At 37.2% G+C, this 16,556-nt stretch overlaps 1 protein-coding gene across 1 annotated transcript in view; it reads right to left on the minus strand.

Moving 5' to 3' along the window:
• Window positions 1-3,055: 3,055 nt before the first annotated feature.
• The window catches only part of LOC140726731 (E3 ubiquitin-protein ligase RNF149-like), a 54,827-nt gene continuing 41,326 nt past the window's right edge, over window positions 3,056-16,556 (minus strand). Inside the window, exons 4-8 of the mRNA XM_073043503.1 lie at window positions 14,832-14,915; window positions 9,977-10,059; window positions 8,701-8,797; window positions 8,027-8,219; window positions 3,056-5,744 (exon numbers count right to left, since the gene is read on the minus strand). Coding sequence (XP_072899604.1) covers window positions 5,674-5,744; window positions 8,027-8,219; window positions 8,701-8,797; window positions 9,977-10,059; window positions 14,832-14,915 — 528 coding nt within the window. The 3' untranslated portion in view covers window positions 3,056-5,673. The remainder of the gene's footprint in view (window positions 5,745-8,026; window positions 8,220-8,700; window positions 8,798-9,976; window positions 10,060-14,831; window positions 14,916-16,556) is intronic.

A 16,556-nucleotide genomic window follows, 5' to 3' on the forward strand; every position in this document is an offset into this window, starting at 1 on the left:
TGTTTCTTTTCCCATAGACGTGGCCTGTCCTATTGAGTACAGTATATCCAGTGCTTTTTTTTCTTTTGGATTTCCTGCATTTGTAACTTCTGTTATTTTGGCAATAGTAATTAATGATCATGTAGAGTACCTGATTAAATCCACAGTTAAAATTATTCACTATTTTCAAAGAGTTTATTGTCCATATTTTCAATAACTTTTTCTCTGCCTACGGCAGTATGATTGAAATACTATTCATTTTATCTAGTGGCTGTAGCTTCATGCACAATACAGCACTCTTCTGCAGCATAGCCACCATCATTAATGAACCATAACTGCACTGCATACCACCCGCAAGCTCTTCCACAGCAATTTGCTAAGCTGCCTTAGCACCCTCAGCAATAATGAAGATGAGCAGTGTGTTCAAGCTACCCTCTAAATCGATCGCTGCTGTGGAAATACATTGCCACAAAGTTTTGAATCAAAGGTCTACCGAACATTATGAGAATAACCTTGCAGCATTTCTACTTGGAGTACAGCAATTCAATTGTGGCTCAATGGCAAGTCTTGATAAACAAAGTTGGCTTCACCAGTGGCATCCAAAGAGAGAGGAGTAGGAACACAGCCTATAACCTCTGGTCCTTGAGGTCAAAGAAATTGTGGGCTACACAAAATGATTTTTCCAAAACTTTGAAAATTTCTGATGTCATGGAGCATAGAATAGTAACATTCAGATCCCAAGATCATTGCTGCTGAGATGAAAAGAAATCTAGAGATGATCACTATCATTAACTATTACTATCTAATGGACGGTACACTGAAGCGGCATGCCTGTTTTTTCACCTTGAAGCTAGGTTGGTAGAGAAAATGGTTGAAAACCCCCTTCAAAGTGACAGTTGAGCAATATTAAGACACTAGCTAAAGAATATCCAAAGATACTTGGTTGAATGATGTTTGAACATTTAGAGGCATAGATCATTTGAGGCTAGGAGCAATATGCTACAGGAACGCTTTTAAAATAATGTGATACTATTAAGTAAGCCTTCCTTCAAACTAGGATAATGCTTTATTGGATATGAGAACTTAGCTTTAATACACATTTGCAGAAGCAAATGGCAGAAACGGAACTGGCCCAAGCAGTGGAGAGACTACCATGTGATACAGGAGATAGCTAAGGAAGACGATGACAATGTAATGAACCCACAAAAACACTGCTAAATCTCACAGGAATGTTAATAATTTACTAGATCCATTAAGGCCCCTTTTTTAAAAGCAAAAGCCTGGGTCAATACCAAAAACTGCTCCTGTGCGTACATTGACTGAACAGCAAATGCTAAAAGTCAACCTGAAAAATAATTGCTGAAATATCAAAATAACATCTAACATCATTGGGGATGTTCAACAAATTTTTAAGTGAAATTCAAATACAGTTGCTAGAAACAATTTTGATAAATTGTAAATATATTGAGTGGTAATTGGAACAAGTTTTTTCTTTGGTGAAGGAAAATGGATGAAATACCTACATTTTTTGGTGAACATCATATTTATTGTCAGCAGACAAATCGAGATGAAGATATGAAGTGGGAAGTTAAATGCTGTTACTCAATAGGGAACAGTGATGCTGGAACAAATATTTCTTCAACAAAAAGACCTCTACTGATCCTGATCCTATAGAACCAGTGACCAGTTAGAATATTCCATGCAATTAAAGAGTGATCCTAAACCAGATTAGATTCTTATCAAAGATGATCTAACCATAGAATCAAGACCAGTTAAGCAATGGAAAAAATTGTCAACGTTTATCTTTTCCACTCTTTCTCAAAGTACACCTGTTGTTTACAACAATGTATAAAGTTACTTTTGCTGCAACTATACCTGGGAAACATACAACTGCTAGTGGACATTTAGCTGAAATACCTGTGCCACATTGTCAATTAAGTCTGTATTCTTTATAGTATTATTTGAGTAACTTTTTCAATAAATGCATCAGGATACTACATTATAATACAGAAGGTCTGATGAGTTTTCACTCTAATTTTGATTATAACAAAAAGGAATTAAATTGAAGTTATAGGAAGTCAAAATTCAGGTCCAATTATTTTGAATTCCCACCTTTGCAAGAAAATATTTACTGTAAATGATAAGCTGTTCCCAAATTTGTAGTTCATTGCTAAATTGAACACTGCATTCCATTATATCAAGAATCTACAAACAAGAATGAATTATAATCTCTTTCAGCAGCATTAATTGAGGAGCAACAACCTTAACAACATGTATATAGTTCCAAGTAGTCCAAGTAAAGAGAGTGTTTTCTCCTTCTGGACTTCTTTCTTCATAATCATAATTTTCACGTGTGGACTGAAAGTAGCCTGTTCTATACAGCGGGAGATTTTTTCAGCCTTAATGTATAGTTGCACTAAAGTTGTAATGTTGGTTTAAATATTTTGTCCTCGGGTACCATGAGGAATACAACACTCACTCAGATTCATCTCATTATTTTCTAACAGTGATGAGTTTTATATTTGTGTATTTCTTATCTGATACTGTCTGTTTCTTATTACTTTTCCAAATGCACACCATATAACAACAGTTAGGAGGAGGAGACCATCTGGCCCATTGAGGCTGCTCTGCTATTCATGGACTCAGCTCTATCCCCTATTTTTCCCCACCCATAACCCTCAATTCCCCTACCATGCAAAATATATTTAGTGAGGTGCCTCTACTGCTTCTCTTGGCAGAGAATTCCACAGACTCACTACTGTGGGGGAAGAAACAGCTTATCTCCATTCTAAATCTATTCACCCAGTGGAAACAATTTACCTGCCTCTATCTTACAATAAAAAGGATAAATATGTTTAAGAACCCCTCTCATTCTTCTCAATTTCAGCATGTATAGCCTCTGGCAACTCGATCTCTCTTTGTAGGCTAACCCCAACATCAAGAATGATGGAACCCACATTCTAAATTGCTTATGTAACCAATGGAGGGTACAATAGGAAAATGAAAAGCTATGCTGGAATTTACACTTGCACTTATTGACTAGAAATTTGTAAATCAGGAAAAAATACAATAAAAATACATAGTTCAAAACATGTTTATTGCATGCATACAATTTCACTAATGGCCTGGTCTCCAAAACCTTGAAGAATCCCATGGTTATTTTCAGTCACTTTGACCTTAGAACTTTTACAAGTAACATCTTAAACTGCAGCCAGCTAGGCAGTCACTAATAAAATGGCAGACTGAAGCAAATTCCACTAAATGAGTTCCAGGCATGTAGCTTTATGCTAAACTTCTCACAACAAATCACCTTGGAATTTTTCTTTTTCTTACCTGCCAGATCCATCTCATACCCTCTCTTTGTCCTCTGATTTCCCTCTTAAAGTGTTTCCTTTTTTATATATTTATCAAGATGTTCATTTGTCCCTGACCTTTTAAACCCAATATATGCTTCCTTCTTTTTCTTAATTGGAGCCTCAGTACCCCTCATGAGCCAGGGTTCCCTAAACTTGCCAGCTGACCCTTCACCTAACAGGAACATGTTATTCATGGACTCTTAATATCACATTCTTAAAAGCTTACTCATTCCTTTCCCTTCAAACTGGCTCACTTTCAATTCTGTCAAAATAAGCCCTACTCCAGTTTAGGACACAATCCTGCGGACTTGTCCTATTTTTTCCATAAGTATCCTAAAGCTAATAGAATTATGGTCACTAGAGCCAAAGTACACCCTGACTGCCAATTCTGTAACTTGCCCTATCTCACTCCCTAAGAGGAAGTCCACTATTGCACCCTTCTAAGTCAAATTTTAGCAGATAGAACACACAACAGTACAGGCCTTCAGCCCACAATGTTGTGCTGATCTCTTAACCTACTCCAAGGTCAATGTAAACTTTCCCTCCCACATAAACCTCAACTTTTCTTTCATCCATGTCCTCTTTATATTAAATCAAGAAAATTTCCTGCGCACATTTCACAAATGCCACTCCATCTAAGCCCTTAACACTGGGTAGTCCAGGGAAGTTAAAATCTCTCACTAATACAACCCAATTATTCTTACAACTACAAGCATACCTGCTCCTCAAGTTCCCACTGACTATAAGGGTTGGGGCGGGATCTATGTTACAGTCGCATTAGAATGACCCTACCCCCTTCTTGTTTCTAAGTTCCTCAATATGACCTCAATAGACTATCTTCCAAGAATGTCACCTCTAATTATTACTGTTAAGTCCTTCCTTATTAAAAAGGAAACACCCTTCCTCACTTTCCTACACCTTTGTCATGCCTGTTGCATCTGTATTCTGGAAAACTGAGCTGTCAGTCCTGCACTTTTTTCCAGCCATGTTTCTGTTATGGCTATAACATCACAGTCTTCAGAGCCACTCCACACTGAGCTCTTCATCCTTACATTGAAGCAAATGCAGTTTAATTGGACATCCCTTTCCCTTCCTTCACTATGTTCCTTTGTAGTGCACAGTCTTATATCATTATATACTGTTAATATTGCACAAAATAGCAAAAAGGAATTTTGGTAGAATTCATTTGAAATTACTTGACACTTTTCACTGAAAGTAATAATGCAGTTTTGCAAATTACTAAGCAAAACCACAGTTCATGAAGAATTTAAGAATCATATTTTGCAGATTATACTTATTTGTTGGCATAAGGCACATAATTTTATTGCTCTGTTACATTAACACAAAGTAGAAGTACAAGATCTAACAGTAAGTTATCACGAATTTCAAATTCTGTACTTAAACAGGTTGATAAAGCTGCATCATTGTTTCATAACACAGAGGTTAATTCATTTTGTTATAATTGTTTTATGGAAAACTTTACCGATAGATCTGTAGAAGTTCTAAAGTACAGGTAATTCAACACAACGTTGGGCATCTCCAAAACATTTTAATCCAATTACATTTGATGTCTTTTGCAATGGTTGTGATAATTAAATGTTTAAACAAATACTTGGTTTATTATTCAATCTTTTTAGTGCACTTTAATAAAGAATTCATAGCTACAGTCACAATTAAAGTAGCACACAATATCCTTAAAATGGAATGGCTACTTAGTGAATCTATCAAAATACTACAAAAGGTAAAAGGACAAACAAGTACATTAATGTGCTGAAATATGTATATTGTATATTACTACTCCAGTAAGGATCATTGACAATCACAATCCGACAACTGCCTACAAATAACTCTCCAAACATTCATACCTGACAAATTGGCAATATAAATTCATTGAATATGTGCTAATTAATAAGCATATTTACAACAGTACCTTTCTAACCAAAGTAGAGAAAATAAAGACAAAATAGACACATGTAAAACCAGTGATTTAAGGTTCTATATTCCAGCATCACAAACAATAAGATTGCCAAAGGGATATCCAAGTCCCTTCTCTACTAAATAGTGGAAGAATAGGAATCTTGCTGAGAATAAGCAGGGGTCTCATGTATTACCATATCAACATATTTCACCACCTCTTAAGAATTATCCATTTTTTGTCTATACAGCTGAGGTTATTTTAACCAGTTAGAACTGCAAAGCGATTAATTAAAATATATGACCTAATATTTTGTGTACACACCAAACTGTATACAATATTTTCATTTCTTTTTCGAGAACCACAATGGGTTCTCATGCTGCAGGTCTTTGCCATTGTCCAATTTACTTCCTTCAGAAGTATTCATCTGGAATCTGGACATCCAATAGGACAGGGTGAATTGTCACTATTTATTTGATTTTCTAAACTTCCTTCTAGAAACCAAAGGAAAAGTGAAAGTTTTAAGCAAAATTTTGTCTTAAAAATCATCATATTGGAATCCACATTCAGCAAGCATACCTATTATGTCTTCGTAACAACATGGGAAGGATATTTTCTGTACATGTTACATGTACCAGTATTTATGTAAATACATACATGGTTTTGCTGCAGTAAAAACCTACTATGGCCTCACATGCTGCCAGTTCACAACCACCCATCTTATAGTATCTTGCACTAAAATTAACACCCTCACCCCTGATGGAACTGCTAAAAAAAACTGTGGGAATTTTAATAGCAGTATGAAGCATTGAACCTTTACAATTTTATATTTCAAGCATCACATGAAATTGTCCCTTTGCTGTGGCTAAGTAAAAGACTTCCAATGGCATCTAGAATGGAAAACTGGAACCTGGATGGAGAGTTGTGAGGCATATTTTTATATTGGACACAGATAATTTCACACATTTTACTCAGTTTCTATGACTTCGTTGTTTACACTTTATTCAGAAATGAACCTATTTTTCCTACCAGGCAGCTACAATAACCGAGTGGCATGCTTGTTCCTGCATTAGTCAGATACTGAATGTACACATTTATTTTTGTACTAGAAAGGCAGTAACATTAACTGCTGAACTTCCAGGCCATCCAGTAACAAATAAACTGTGACAAAATTCTAAGTCAGGATGCTGAGCAAATCGTGTGAACCTGCATGTGGTCATATTCCCAAGTGCAGAGGTCAGAGGTTTAGTGGATGCTATCAAAGTAGCTTAGCAAATAATCACAGTGCATTTTGCAGGTGGTACATAGTGCAGTCAAGTGCATTATGGTGGGTTGGGTAACAATCAAGCAGGCTATTCTGTCCAGGATGGTACTGAACTTCAGAAGCAGTTGGATTTGCACTCATCCAATTAAAGCTGGAGAATTCTTGGCTTGTGGTTTGGACATAGTGGTTGAATTCCATCATCCACTTCCATCCCTGCTTCTTCATCAGCTTCATATGCTTTCAGTTTTATATAATTTGCGAAGGCTTCTTGGATTACAATTTGTAGATAGGGATTGAATTCTGGTCTTACTTATTGCTTCAGATTTTAAAATTATCCAATTTGATATAGGAACTACTACAGAATGAAGTCTCAGTTTCTAGAACACACAAATGGAAGATCATCTCAAGAAAGTTAGTTTGGCAATTACTGGAAAGAGTAATAGAAACAAAATAATTCTAGCTTTTAGAAAACACTAATCCTGAGTTTCCCCACATCTTAAAAAAATTATTTTCAAGTACTCCTTTCATTTGTGTTACTTCATCTTGTTGAAGTACCTAATGGGAACTGACCTAATTAAAATTACAAATAATGTTTCCATTTTTCCTATTTTATTTGAACAGATACTCACCTCCTTAATCTACACCCTCTTAAAAAATAATTAACTTTGATAAACAACTTCCGTGTTCTGTGGATGAATGGTGGGCAGTCGGTAGGGCACAATAGGAGAAAATCAAAGATTGTACCTGACATTACTATTATTTTCCTGCAGACTGAAATGCACCCAACAAATAAGATTTGCTCAATTTTCTACCTTTTAACCTAATTCTATCTATGCATCTAAAACTTTGTAGGCTTTAAGCAACAAGCTTTTATGCTGTATTTAGTCAAATAGATGAAGAAATTTCATTAAAAGTTATTTTGATGAAATTTAAATGATGTGTGGGATAAGGATGAATTTCATAGATCTGTGAAATATATATTAAGGATGGTTTTCTATATTGTATGAAATGTCCATGCATCGCAGTCAAGTTCCTACTTCCCCTTTTCATTGGATAATTCAAAAAGTCAACAAACATCTAGTTTTTTTGACCTCTCAATGACCTACAGCAAACTAAAAATTGTTGAAACACAATCTATTATGCATTGCCAATGACACTGATTCTCAAGTGGCTCTCAGTCGTGCAATAATGCTACTATATCCATTACCAGTCCTACTGAAGGGTCTCGGCCCGAAATGTCGAGTGTACTCTTTTCCATAGATGCTGCCTGGCTTGCTGAGTTACTCCAGCATTTTGTGTGTGTTGTTTGGATTTCCAGCATCTGCAGATTCTTTCTTGTTTATGATATCCATTACAAGCTTTAGTTAACAACAAGCAACCAACAGCCTATCTATCATCCAGGTCCACCTCTACTTCTGCATCTCTATTTGCTTTTAATTTTATGTAACCTATGACAGTCTTCTTGAGGAATAACTGTATTATACCCAGACAGTTTTGAATAAATATACATACCAATTAAGGCTACAGCTTCATCCTCTTCCATTAATCTATCATCATGCTGTAAAGATTCAAAAGTTGGAGAGCCAGAGAACGCACTTGTTTCAGCTCCTGTGTCTTCTTGTAAAGAAGCACTTGGATTGCCAACTGGGATGTTGTCAGGTCTTGACTCTGGTACAACTACTTCAACATTTTCACATGTATCCATCTAGCACAGAAGTAACCAATGTAGTCAGCAATAAAAAAAAACCATTTTTCTTCCAATTACATCTCTGATCGAAATGATGATCCAAGAGATAGGTGTTAATGAAGATTAAATAGAGGAAGATGGAGAGGTAGATACTGAAAAGAGGAAAATCCAGAGCAAATCAAGATTGCACCACTCAGCTCTGTGCTGAAGAATTCCTTCACAGCTACTTTAGGTGTTGATCTTGTATCATATTCACCATCTCATAAAACTGATCAAACTTTTTTTCCAGTGCAGCACCTCCTCAGTGGAGTGCTTAAATGTCAGCCTAGATTTATGAACTCAACCTCTGGTGTGAGGTTTAAGCCTGAACTTTTTGACTCAGAAATATGAGCCGGAAGTTTATACTTAAAGACATCATACTTATTTTGTTAATTACTCATACAATTTTGCATCAAATGAATAACTAATTGCTCTATCCAATTATGTTTTCAACACTTACCATTAAGCCCAGTGCTTTAATGACATCGAGTTTGCACATTGGGCAGGTACGGTGCTCAAGAAGCCACGGATCAATGCACATTCGATGGAATACATGCCTAAAAATAGGTACAAATTCATGAATTGAGTGTAGTAAGTGCTAAAACTGATCACAAAACCCAGCCTGCCAGTTTTCCTGTCGTTTTCTTTGGAATTGATTTATAATTATTATGTGAATTCAAATACTGTTATTTTCATCCATAAAGAAAGGGATAATACAAAATCTAATCATCTAAGAATTTACTATTTCTATTCTGACAATGCTCCTATAGATGGATGTGAAATGTTAAAATAGTTACACTTGTGACATTAGGTATGGCTTGCAAATTTCTTTGTAGAACTTGATTGAACAAATCAGGATTCACATTATATTTTTCTAAGCAATAGGCAAAAGAAATGAACAATTTCTTTTCCTGGCCAGAGCATTAATCTTATTGACTTTTTCCATTCCTGACCTATTTTACAAGTTGTTATGAAAAGCTTAAAAACTTTAGAATGGCTTTTCAGAAACATGTCATTGATAATGATAGCATTATACAACTTGTAACCACAACTTGCAGAATGGACAAACTTCCTCCACAACACTAAGTAACAAGAGGTTACCACTACATTCCATCATTTGCCATGATGACAAGCAACATGGAGAAACACTGGAAGAAGACAGTGTTTCCATGCATCTGCTGACTTTGACCTTTGTAGTATAGGTCACAATTTGTGTGGTGTTGATGCACTTTGCAGGTCATGCACACTATGGTCACAATGTACCAATGCTGGAAGAAATAAACCTTTAGGATAGGGGATGAAGTTCTAAGCTTTGAGTTATTTGAGGTGCACTCATGCAAGCAAATGGTGAGGTACCATCGCGCGTGCCTTTTCGATGGTACAATGAAACAATTTCTAAAGCCGGATCCATAACTGCCAGTGGAAAATGGTTTGTGTGATGAATGCACAGATTTCCAATCTGAGATATGAAGGCATGCTTACATTGCCCTCATTGTCACAATGAAGATGAAGACTATAACATCAAGGTTATCAGGGTAGCTCAACAATCATCCATTTCCTCACTTTTTATTTAATAAACTTTTATTTATTATCAAATTTAAAGACTCTCAAGAAAATATTCCAAAATTCTTGTATCTCTCTTTAAAAAGTTTATATAAATGTTATCTTCATTAATGAAAATAATATTCTTTCACATGTCCTTTCAGGTTAAAATACTTAACACAAAAGGTTCATACTTGCACGGGAGAATTCGTACAACATCTCGGGATCGGTACACTTCAATGCACACAGCACAGCCTTCAACATCCAAATCAATTTCCTAACCGGGTTTAAAGTGTAAAGTTAGATAAAGCCACAATCTTAATTAGCAATTTTGGCATGGAGATGAGCTACACTCACTAAAGTAATATCAAATAAAGTGTTGAAAAAACAAAAACAAATTATATTTTGTAAATCATGTACTCAAAACACTACAAGTTTAATTTACTGGTATGCTTCTGTGGACTGTGATTATTTAGTTTTATATGACAGATTTAGCCAAATGTTTGCACTAGACTGATTCAGAAGTATGCTTTTGTTTGGTACTTTATACAGTGCCTGTAAAAAGTATTCACACCCCCCCCCCACCTTCCAGAAAGATTTCATGTTTTTTTTGTTTTACAACGTTGAATCACAGTGGATTTAATTTTGCTTTTTTGACACTGATTAACAGAAAAGACTCTTTTGTGTCAAAATGAAAACACATTTCTACAGATTGGTATACATTTATTACTATTATTAAAAACAAAATAATTGATTGCATAATTACTCACCCCCTTCAAGTCAGTATTTAGTTGATGCACCTTTGGCAGCAATTTATAGCCTTGAGTCTGTGTGGATAGATCTTTATCAGCTTTGCACATCGGGACACTGCAATTTTTCCCCATTCTTCTTTACAAAACTGCTCAAGCTCTGTCAGATTACACAGGAAATCACTGTGTTGTTCACTCACAGTGAACAACCCTTTTCAAATCCAATCACAAATTATCAATTGGATTGAGGTCTGGACTCTGACTTGTCCTCTCCAGGAAATTAACTTTGTTTTTAAGCCATTCTTGTGCAGCTTTGGCTTTATGTTTGGGGTCATTGTCTTGCTGGACAATACATCTCCAAGTTGCAGTTCTCTTACAGACTGCATTAGGTTTCCTCCAGGATCTTCCTGTATTGTCTGCATTCATTTTACCCTCTACCTTCACAAGCTTTCCAGGGCCTGCTGCAGTGAAGCATCCCCACAGCATGATGCAGATACCCCCATGCTCCCCAGTTCGGATGGTTTGTTTTTGATGACAGGCATACGCCAAACATAGCATTTGGTCTGATGGCCAAAAAAAATCTCAATTTTGGTTTCATTAGACCATAGCACCTTCTTCCAGCTGACTTCAGAGCCTCACACATGCCTTTTAGCAAACTTCAGCCAAGATTTCATGGGAGATTTTATTTCAACTGTGGCTTTCTCTTTGCCACTCTCCTATAAAGCTGCGACTGGTGAAGCACCCATGCATATGTGCAGTTTCTCCCATCTCAGCCACTGAAGCTTGTAACTCCTCCAAAATTGTCACAGGTCACTTGGTGGCCTCCCTGCTCAGGCAAGTTTACAGCTGTGCCATATTCTTTCCATTTCTTGATGATTGACTTAACCGTATTCCAAGGGATATTCAGCGACTTGGAAATTTCCTGACTTGCGTTTTTCAATAAACTTTTTGCAGAGTTACTTAAGAGTGTTCTTTCATCTTCATCGTATAGATTTTGCAAGTATACTGACTCACCAGACCTTCCAGACACAGGTGTATTTTTACTACAATCAATTGAAACAACTTGACTTTACAGTGATCCCTATTTAACTAATTATATGACTTCTGACACCAATTGGCTGCACCAGTGATGATTTGGTGTGTCATAATAAAGATGATGAATACTTATGCAATCAATTACTTTTTGTTTTATATTTGTAATTAATTTACATCACTTTGTAGAGATCTGTTTTCACTGTGACAAGGAATAGTCTTTTTCTGTTGATCAGCATCAAAAAACCCCAAATTAAATACACTGTGATTCAATGATGTAAAACAATAAAACATGAAAACTTCCGGGGGGGGGGGGGGGGGGGTGAAAACTTTTTATAGTCATTATATGTAAGGAAACATCCAAAAGGCACCTAGGAGAATTATCAAAGATCCAACTTTTAGTCACAATAAAAGATAGCAGATAAATTGATCAAAGGCTTGAATAGAAAGGAAGGTATTAAAGACGGTGTTTTCCTTTAAAAAAATCAAGATAGAGTTGTGAGTTTTAAGCACAGCTGCTAATGGCAGAATGATTAAATCTTGTTGAAAATTCAGAAATGAAGGAGTGCAGTGACATGCAAATCATCTTGAATGTGTGGATCAAATGTTAGTGAGAAAGAAGAAAAAGGATTTTAAAACCAAGGCAATTGCTGGAGTGGGAGCAATTGTAGGTCAAAGTACACAAGTCTGATTGGAAATGAAGACTTGAAACAGATTACAGGGGCTACAGTTTTGGAAGGATATACTTACGTAGGCTAACAGAATAATGGAAGAGTCAATTTTAGGAGTAGTAAAAGCATGGAGGAGGTTTAAAGGAACAGGTAATCTGAATCGGCGACGGTGGTGGTGCATCGAGCAATGCTATTAACAATACAAAGAATTAAATTCAAATGCAAATCAGATCAGACAATTAGATTGGATAGAATGATCATTGGAGAGCAAGCAGAGCAAACTGAGACAATGGCTTCCAGATCCTTGTACTTAAACTACATCCACACTAGACTGGATAATTTTGAAAACGCCGATTTCGCGTAAAAAGGATAGGCATCCACACTATGCATTTTAAAAATATCTCTGTCTACATTGAAACGCGAATCTCCTCCTACTGCGCATGCGCAGGACACATCTACCGAAAACAAGCGACATGTTTGGTGTGGAATCTTGCCGTAAAAGTGTGCGTTTGTGTAGTTACAGACTAGAAAAACTTAAAATGACGGAAAGCTGTTGGCTTTCGCACAGGTGAACTTAAAAGTAAAAAAAAAACATATACTGGAGCATATGGAGGCAACCGACAGGGAGTTCATGGACAGATTGACCCGGCTGACGACGAACATTTGAAAAACTGACTGACTCTGTTGCATTAATAAAGCACCTTGTTAAATGTATAAAACATGTCTGCATCAGTGTTATCTTGTATTTCCATACAATGTTACATTAGGCTGTTACACATCTATTGTCAGAGAAATACTTGCATAAATAGGTAAACCACCTTCATACGAGCATGGACAGAAAACAGGGTAAAGTGAGTATAGTATACTTATTTATTCAGTAAGTTATGGGTCAAAGTATTTGGTGAGTACATTTCTAACTCTTCTGGCTTCAGTCTCGTTGCCGTCTGTTCTGAAATTATTAGGTTGCGTTCAAGAAAATAATGAAATAGCACGCTGCCGTCTGACAGTGTTTTCAGAAGTCTCCGGTTACCAGTTCCACACTGTTCTGCCCAAGGAGCATCTTCAAAAGTACCACCCTGGAAAGCGTTTCTGGAAAGCTCCAGTTTCGGGGGACGAAAACGCCATTTTAGTGTGGACAGAGGGTAAAAACAAAGTGAAAAAGCTTTGGTTACTGATTTATCTGGCGTAGTGTGGACGTAGCCTTAGTTGCAAGAAATTTCTTTACAATTGCTAATGGGGTTGATGAAAACCAACTGCAGATGGTGGAAATCAAAAATAAGAAAATAAAATGCTGGAATCACTCAGCAGGTTCAGGGTCACATCTGTGCAAAGGAAAACAGCAAGTGTTTCAGTGGATTTGTGGAATAACGGTATTGTTCAAGGAGGTGGTGGTGAAAACAGAGCCGAGTGTGGATCCCGATCTTGGGACCTTGTGATTGATGAAAAAGATGGGGAAAAAGATGCTTCAGGGATTCTAATGGCAATGGCAAAATTGGAAATAAAAAGCTATTGTAGGCTATTCTCTGGCTAACGCTCAGTAAATAATGTGAAGCACACCTAGACTATAAAGGAGCCTTTAGGGACAACTGAGTCATCAACTGTAGTGAAGGATGCAGGTAGGCAATACAGTTTGTCACAGCCACTTTCAAAGAAAGTAACTTATTTTTGAGAAGGACATCTGGATTAGAGGGATTTAAACACAAGATTGAGGGAAAGACACACGGGATGCATCAATATGGTCAAGGGAAGAATGAGGGAGTGCAGAGAAAACACACAATCAAGTTTAAAGGGTATTTTGTTTCATTGACAGAAGGGATGGCAACACCACATTTTACAGGATTAGGGTATGAAGAATACCACAGTTTAAAATACCAATTTTCATTACACATGTTAATAATCTGTTTAGAATATATTCAAGTAAACAGGTGATAAATGTTATGAAAATTGTGAATTAGAGAGTAAGAAATAGGGCTGAATATGATTTAAGTTAACAGGGAATATTTTAAAAGATTTGGCCCAGTGTCAAAGGGAGTGGAAATAATAGGTACAGTCAAATCGGTCTTTGTTAAACAACAATAAAAAAGTTTTTGGCTCCGATTGTTGGAGGGTGGCTTAATACAGTACATTATGAAGAAAAGCCACCTTTGCATTCCTAGATATTCTTGAAATAACTGAAGATGTATGCTATGAAGAATTGCTATGCAAGAGAAAATAACAGTTTTGCAGAGGAGGACACAAGTGATTTCAGAAAGGTTGGGATTTAGCTCAACAGAAGCTGCAAAGATGACATGATGAGTAAGAATATTTGGCTTCAAGGCGATGGATTGCAATAAGACACACTTCTCTTAAAATATTAGATTGTATCATTAGGAGATAAGTTCCCTATCTACAAAGCTACACAAGATATGTAGCATAGAAAACAATCAAATGCAGTACAGGAAATAGTGAGTTTAAAATTAAGTATCTCCATGTTTCAATATTATCAGATGAAAGAAACTGAGATGAACAGAAAGATCATTTTTATTAGCAGAACCCTACACCACGGGAGGGGCTTATGACCTGCAAGCAGTTAAGTTAAACTCTCCAACACGGCTTACCCGATCTCCATGTCTGACAGTATGAAGCTGAAGTTTATTGATAGCCTTCCTGGCCTCTTTCCTGCTATTCTTATTCTTCTTGTTCTGAAACATGATTAAAATTGATATTTAAAACTCATCTTCATGTTGATGTTACCAGAGCAATGGTCATATTTCCTTAATGCATAACCACATTAAGCAGGTTTTGCACAAATCATGTTTCAGGTAATTGAAAAGCCCAAATATTGGTACCAGATGGATAGGTTAACATTTCTCAGCATTCTCTGGCTAATGCTCTTATTAGGTTTATGACCATCCTGCTGGTATGGAGTTACTTTTAAAAAGAACAGGAAGTATTAAGTCGAATACTATTTTAAATTATGTACCACAGCCCAACTACGTTAATCTTGGTTTATAAATTTCGGAGCAAGTGCTACACCTGCCCTTATGCTTCCTCTCTCACCACCATTCAGGGCCCCAGACAATCCTTCCAGGTGAGGCGACACTTCACCTGTGAGTCGGCTGGTGTGGTATACTGTGTCCGGTGCTCCTGGTGTGGCCTTTTATATCTTGGTGAGACCCGATGCAGACTGGGAGACCATTTCACTGAACATCTACGCTCTGTCCGCCAGAGAAAGCAGGATCTCTCAGTGGCCACACATTTTAATTCCACGTCTCATTCCCATTCTGATATGTCTATCCATGGCCTCCTCTACTGTCAAGATGAAGCCACACTCAGGTTGGAGGAACAACACCTTATATACCGGCTGGGTAGCCTCCAACCTGATGGCATGAACATTGACTTCTCTAACTTCCGTTAATGCCCCTCCTCCCCTTCTTATTCCATCCCTGACATATTTAGTTGTTTGCCTGTTCTCCATCTCCCTCTGGTGCTTCCCCCACCCCTCCCCTTTCTTTCTCCCAAGGCCTCCCGTCCCATGATCCTTTCCCTTCTCCAGCTCTGTATCACTTTTGCCAATCACCTTTCCAGCTCTTAGCTTCATCCCACCCCCTCCGGTCTTCTCCTATCATTTTGGATTTCCCCTTCCCCCCACTACTTTCAAATCTCTTACTATCTTTCCTTTCAGTTAGTCCTGACAAAGGGTCTCAGCCCGAAATGTCGACAGTGCTTCTCCTTATAGATGCTGCCTGGCCTGCTGTGTTCCACCAGCATTTTGTGTGTGTTGTTATAAATTGCTTAATCTATTTCATGAGTTTTCAAAAAAAGATAAGCACAAAAAAACTGCATTAGAAATGCAACACTTACAACTGAAATGGACGCTAGGTTACAAAGCCCACCTAATGTCTTTTATAGGACCAATTCACAAAAGAAACTGGCCCACATGCATCAGTCACTAAGGTAACCAAATCCATGAACGGGTTTCATTGTGGGGCTGGAGAAAAGAGTATTAAGAATACATTTGGAGGAACTACCCAAACATGAGAAAGTCTGCAGATACTGGAAATCCAAAGCAACACACACGAAAAAAAATGCTGGAGGAACTCAGCAGCTTGGGCAGCATCTACGGAAATTAATAGATAGTCCACATTTAGGCCTGAGACCCTTCTTCAGTTCTGAGAAGGAAGGGGGAAGATGGCAGAATGAACAGGTGGGGGTGAGGGTGAAGCCAGGTGGGTGGGAAAGGCCAAGGGCTGGAGAAGAAGGAATCTGATAGGAGAGAACCATAGGAAAAGGTAAGAAGGAGGATACAAAGTAATAAGCTGGTGAGAAGAAGTAAAAGGTCA

Source organism: Hemitrygon akajei, chromosome 4, assembly GCF_048418815.1.
Source record: "Hemitrygon akajei chromosome 4, sHemAka1.3, whole genome shotgun sequence".
Classification (NCBI taxonomy): Eukaryota; Metazoa; Chordata; class Chondrichthyes; order Myliobatiformes; family Dasyatidae; genus Hemitrygon; species Hemitrygon akajei.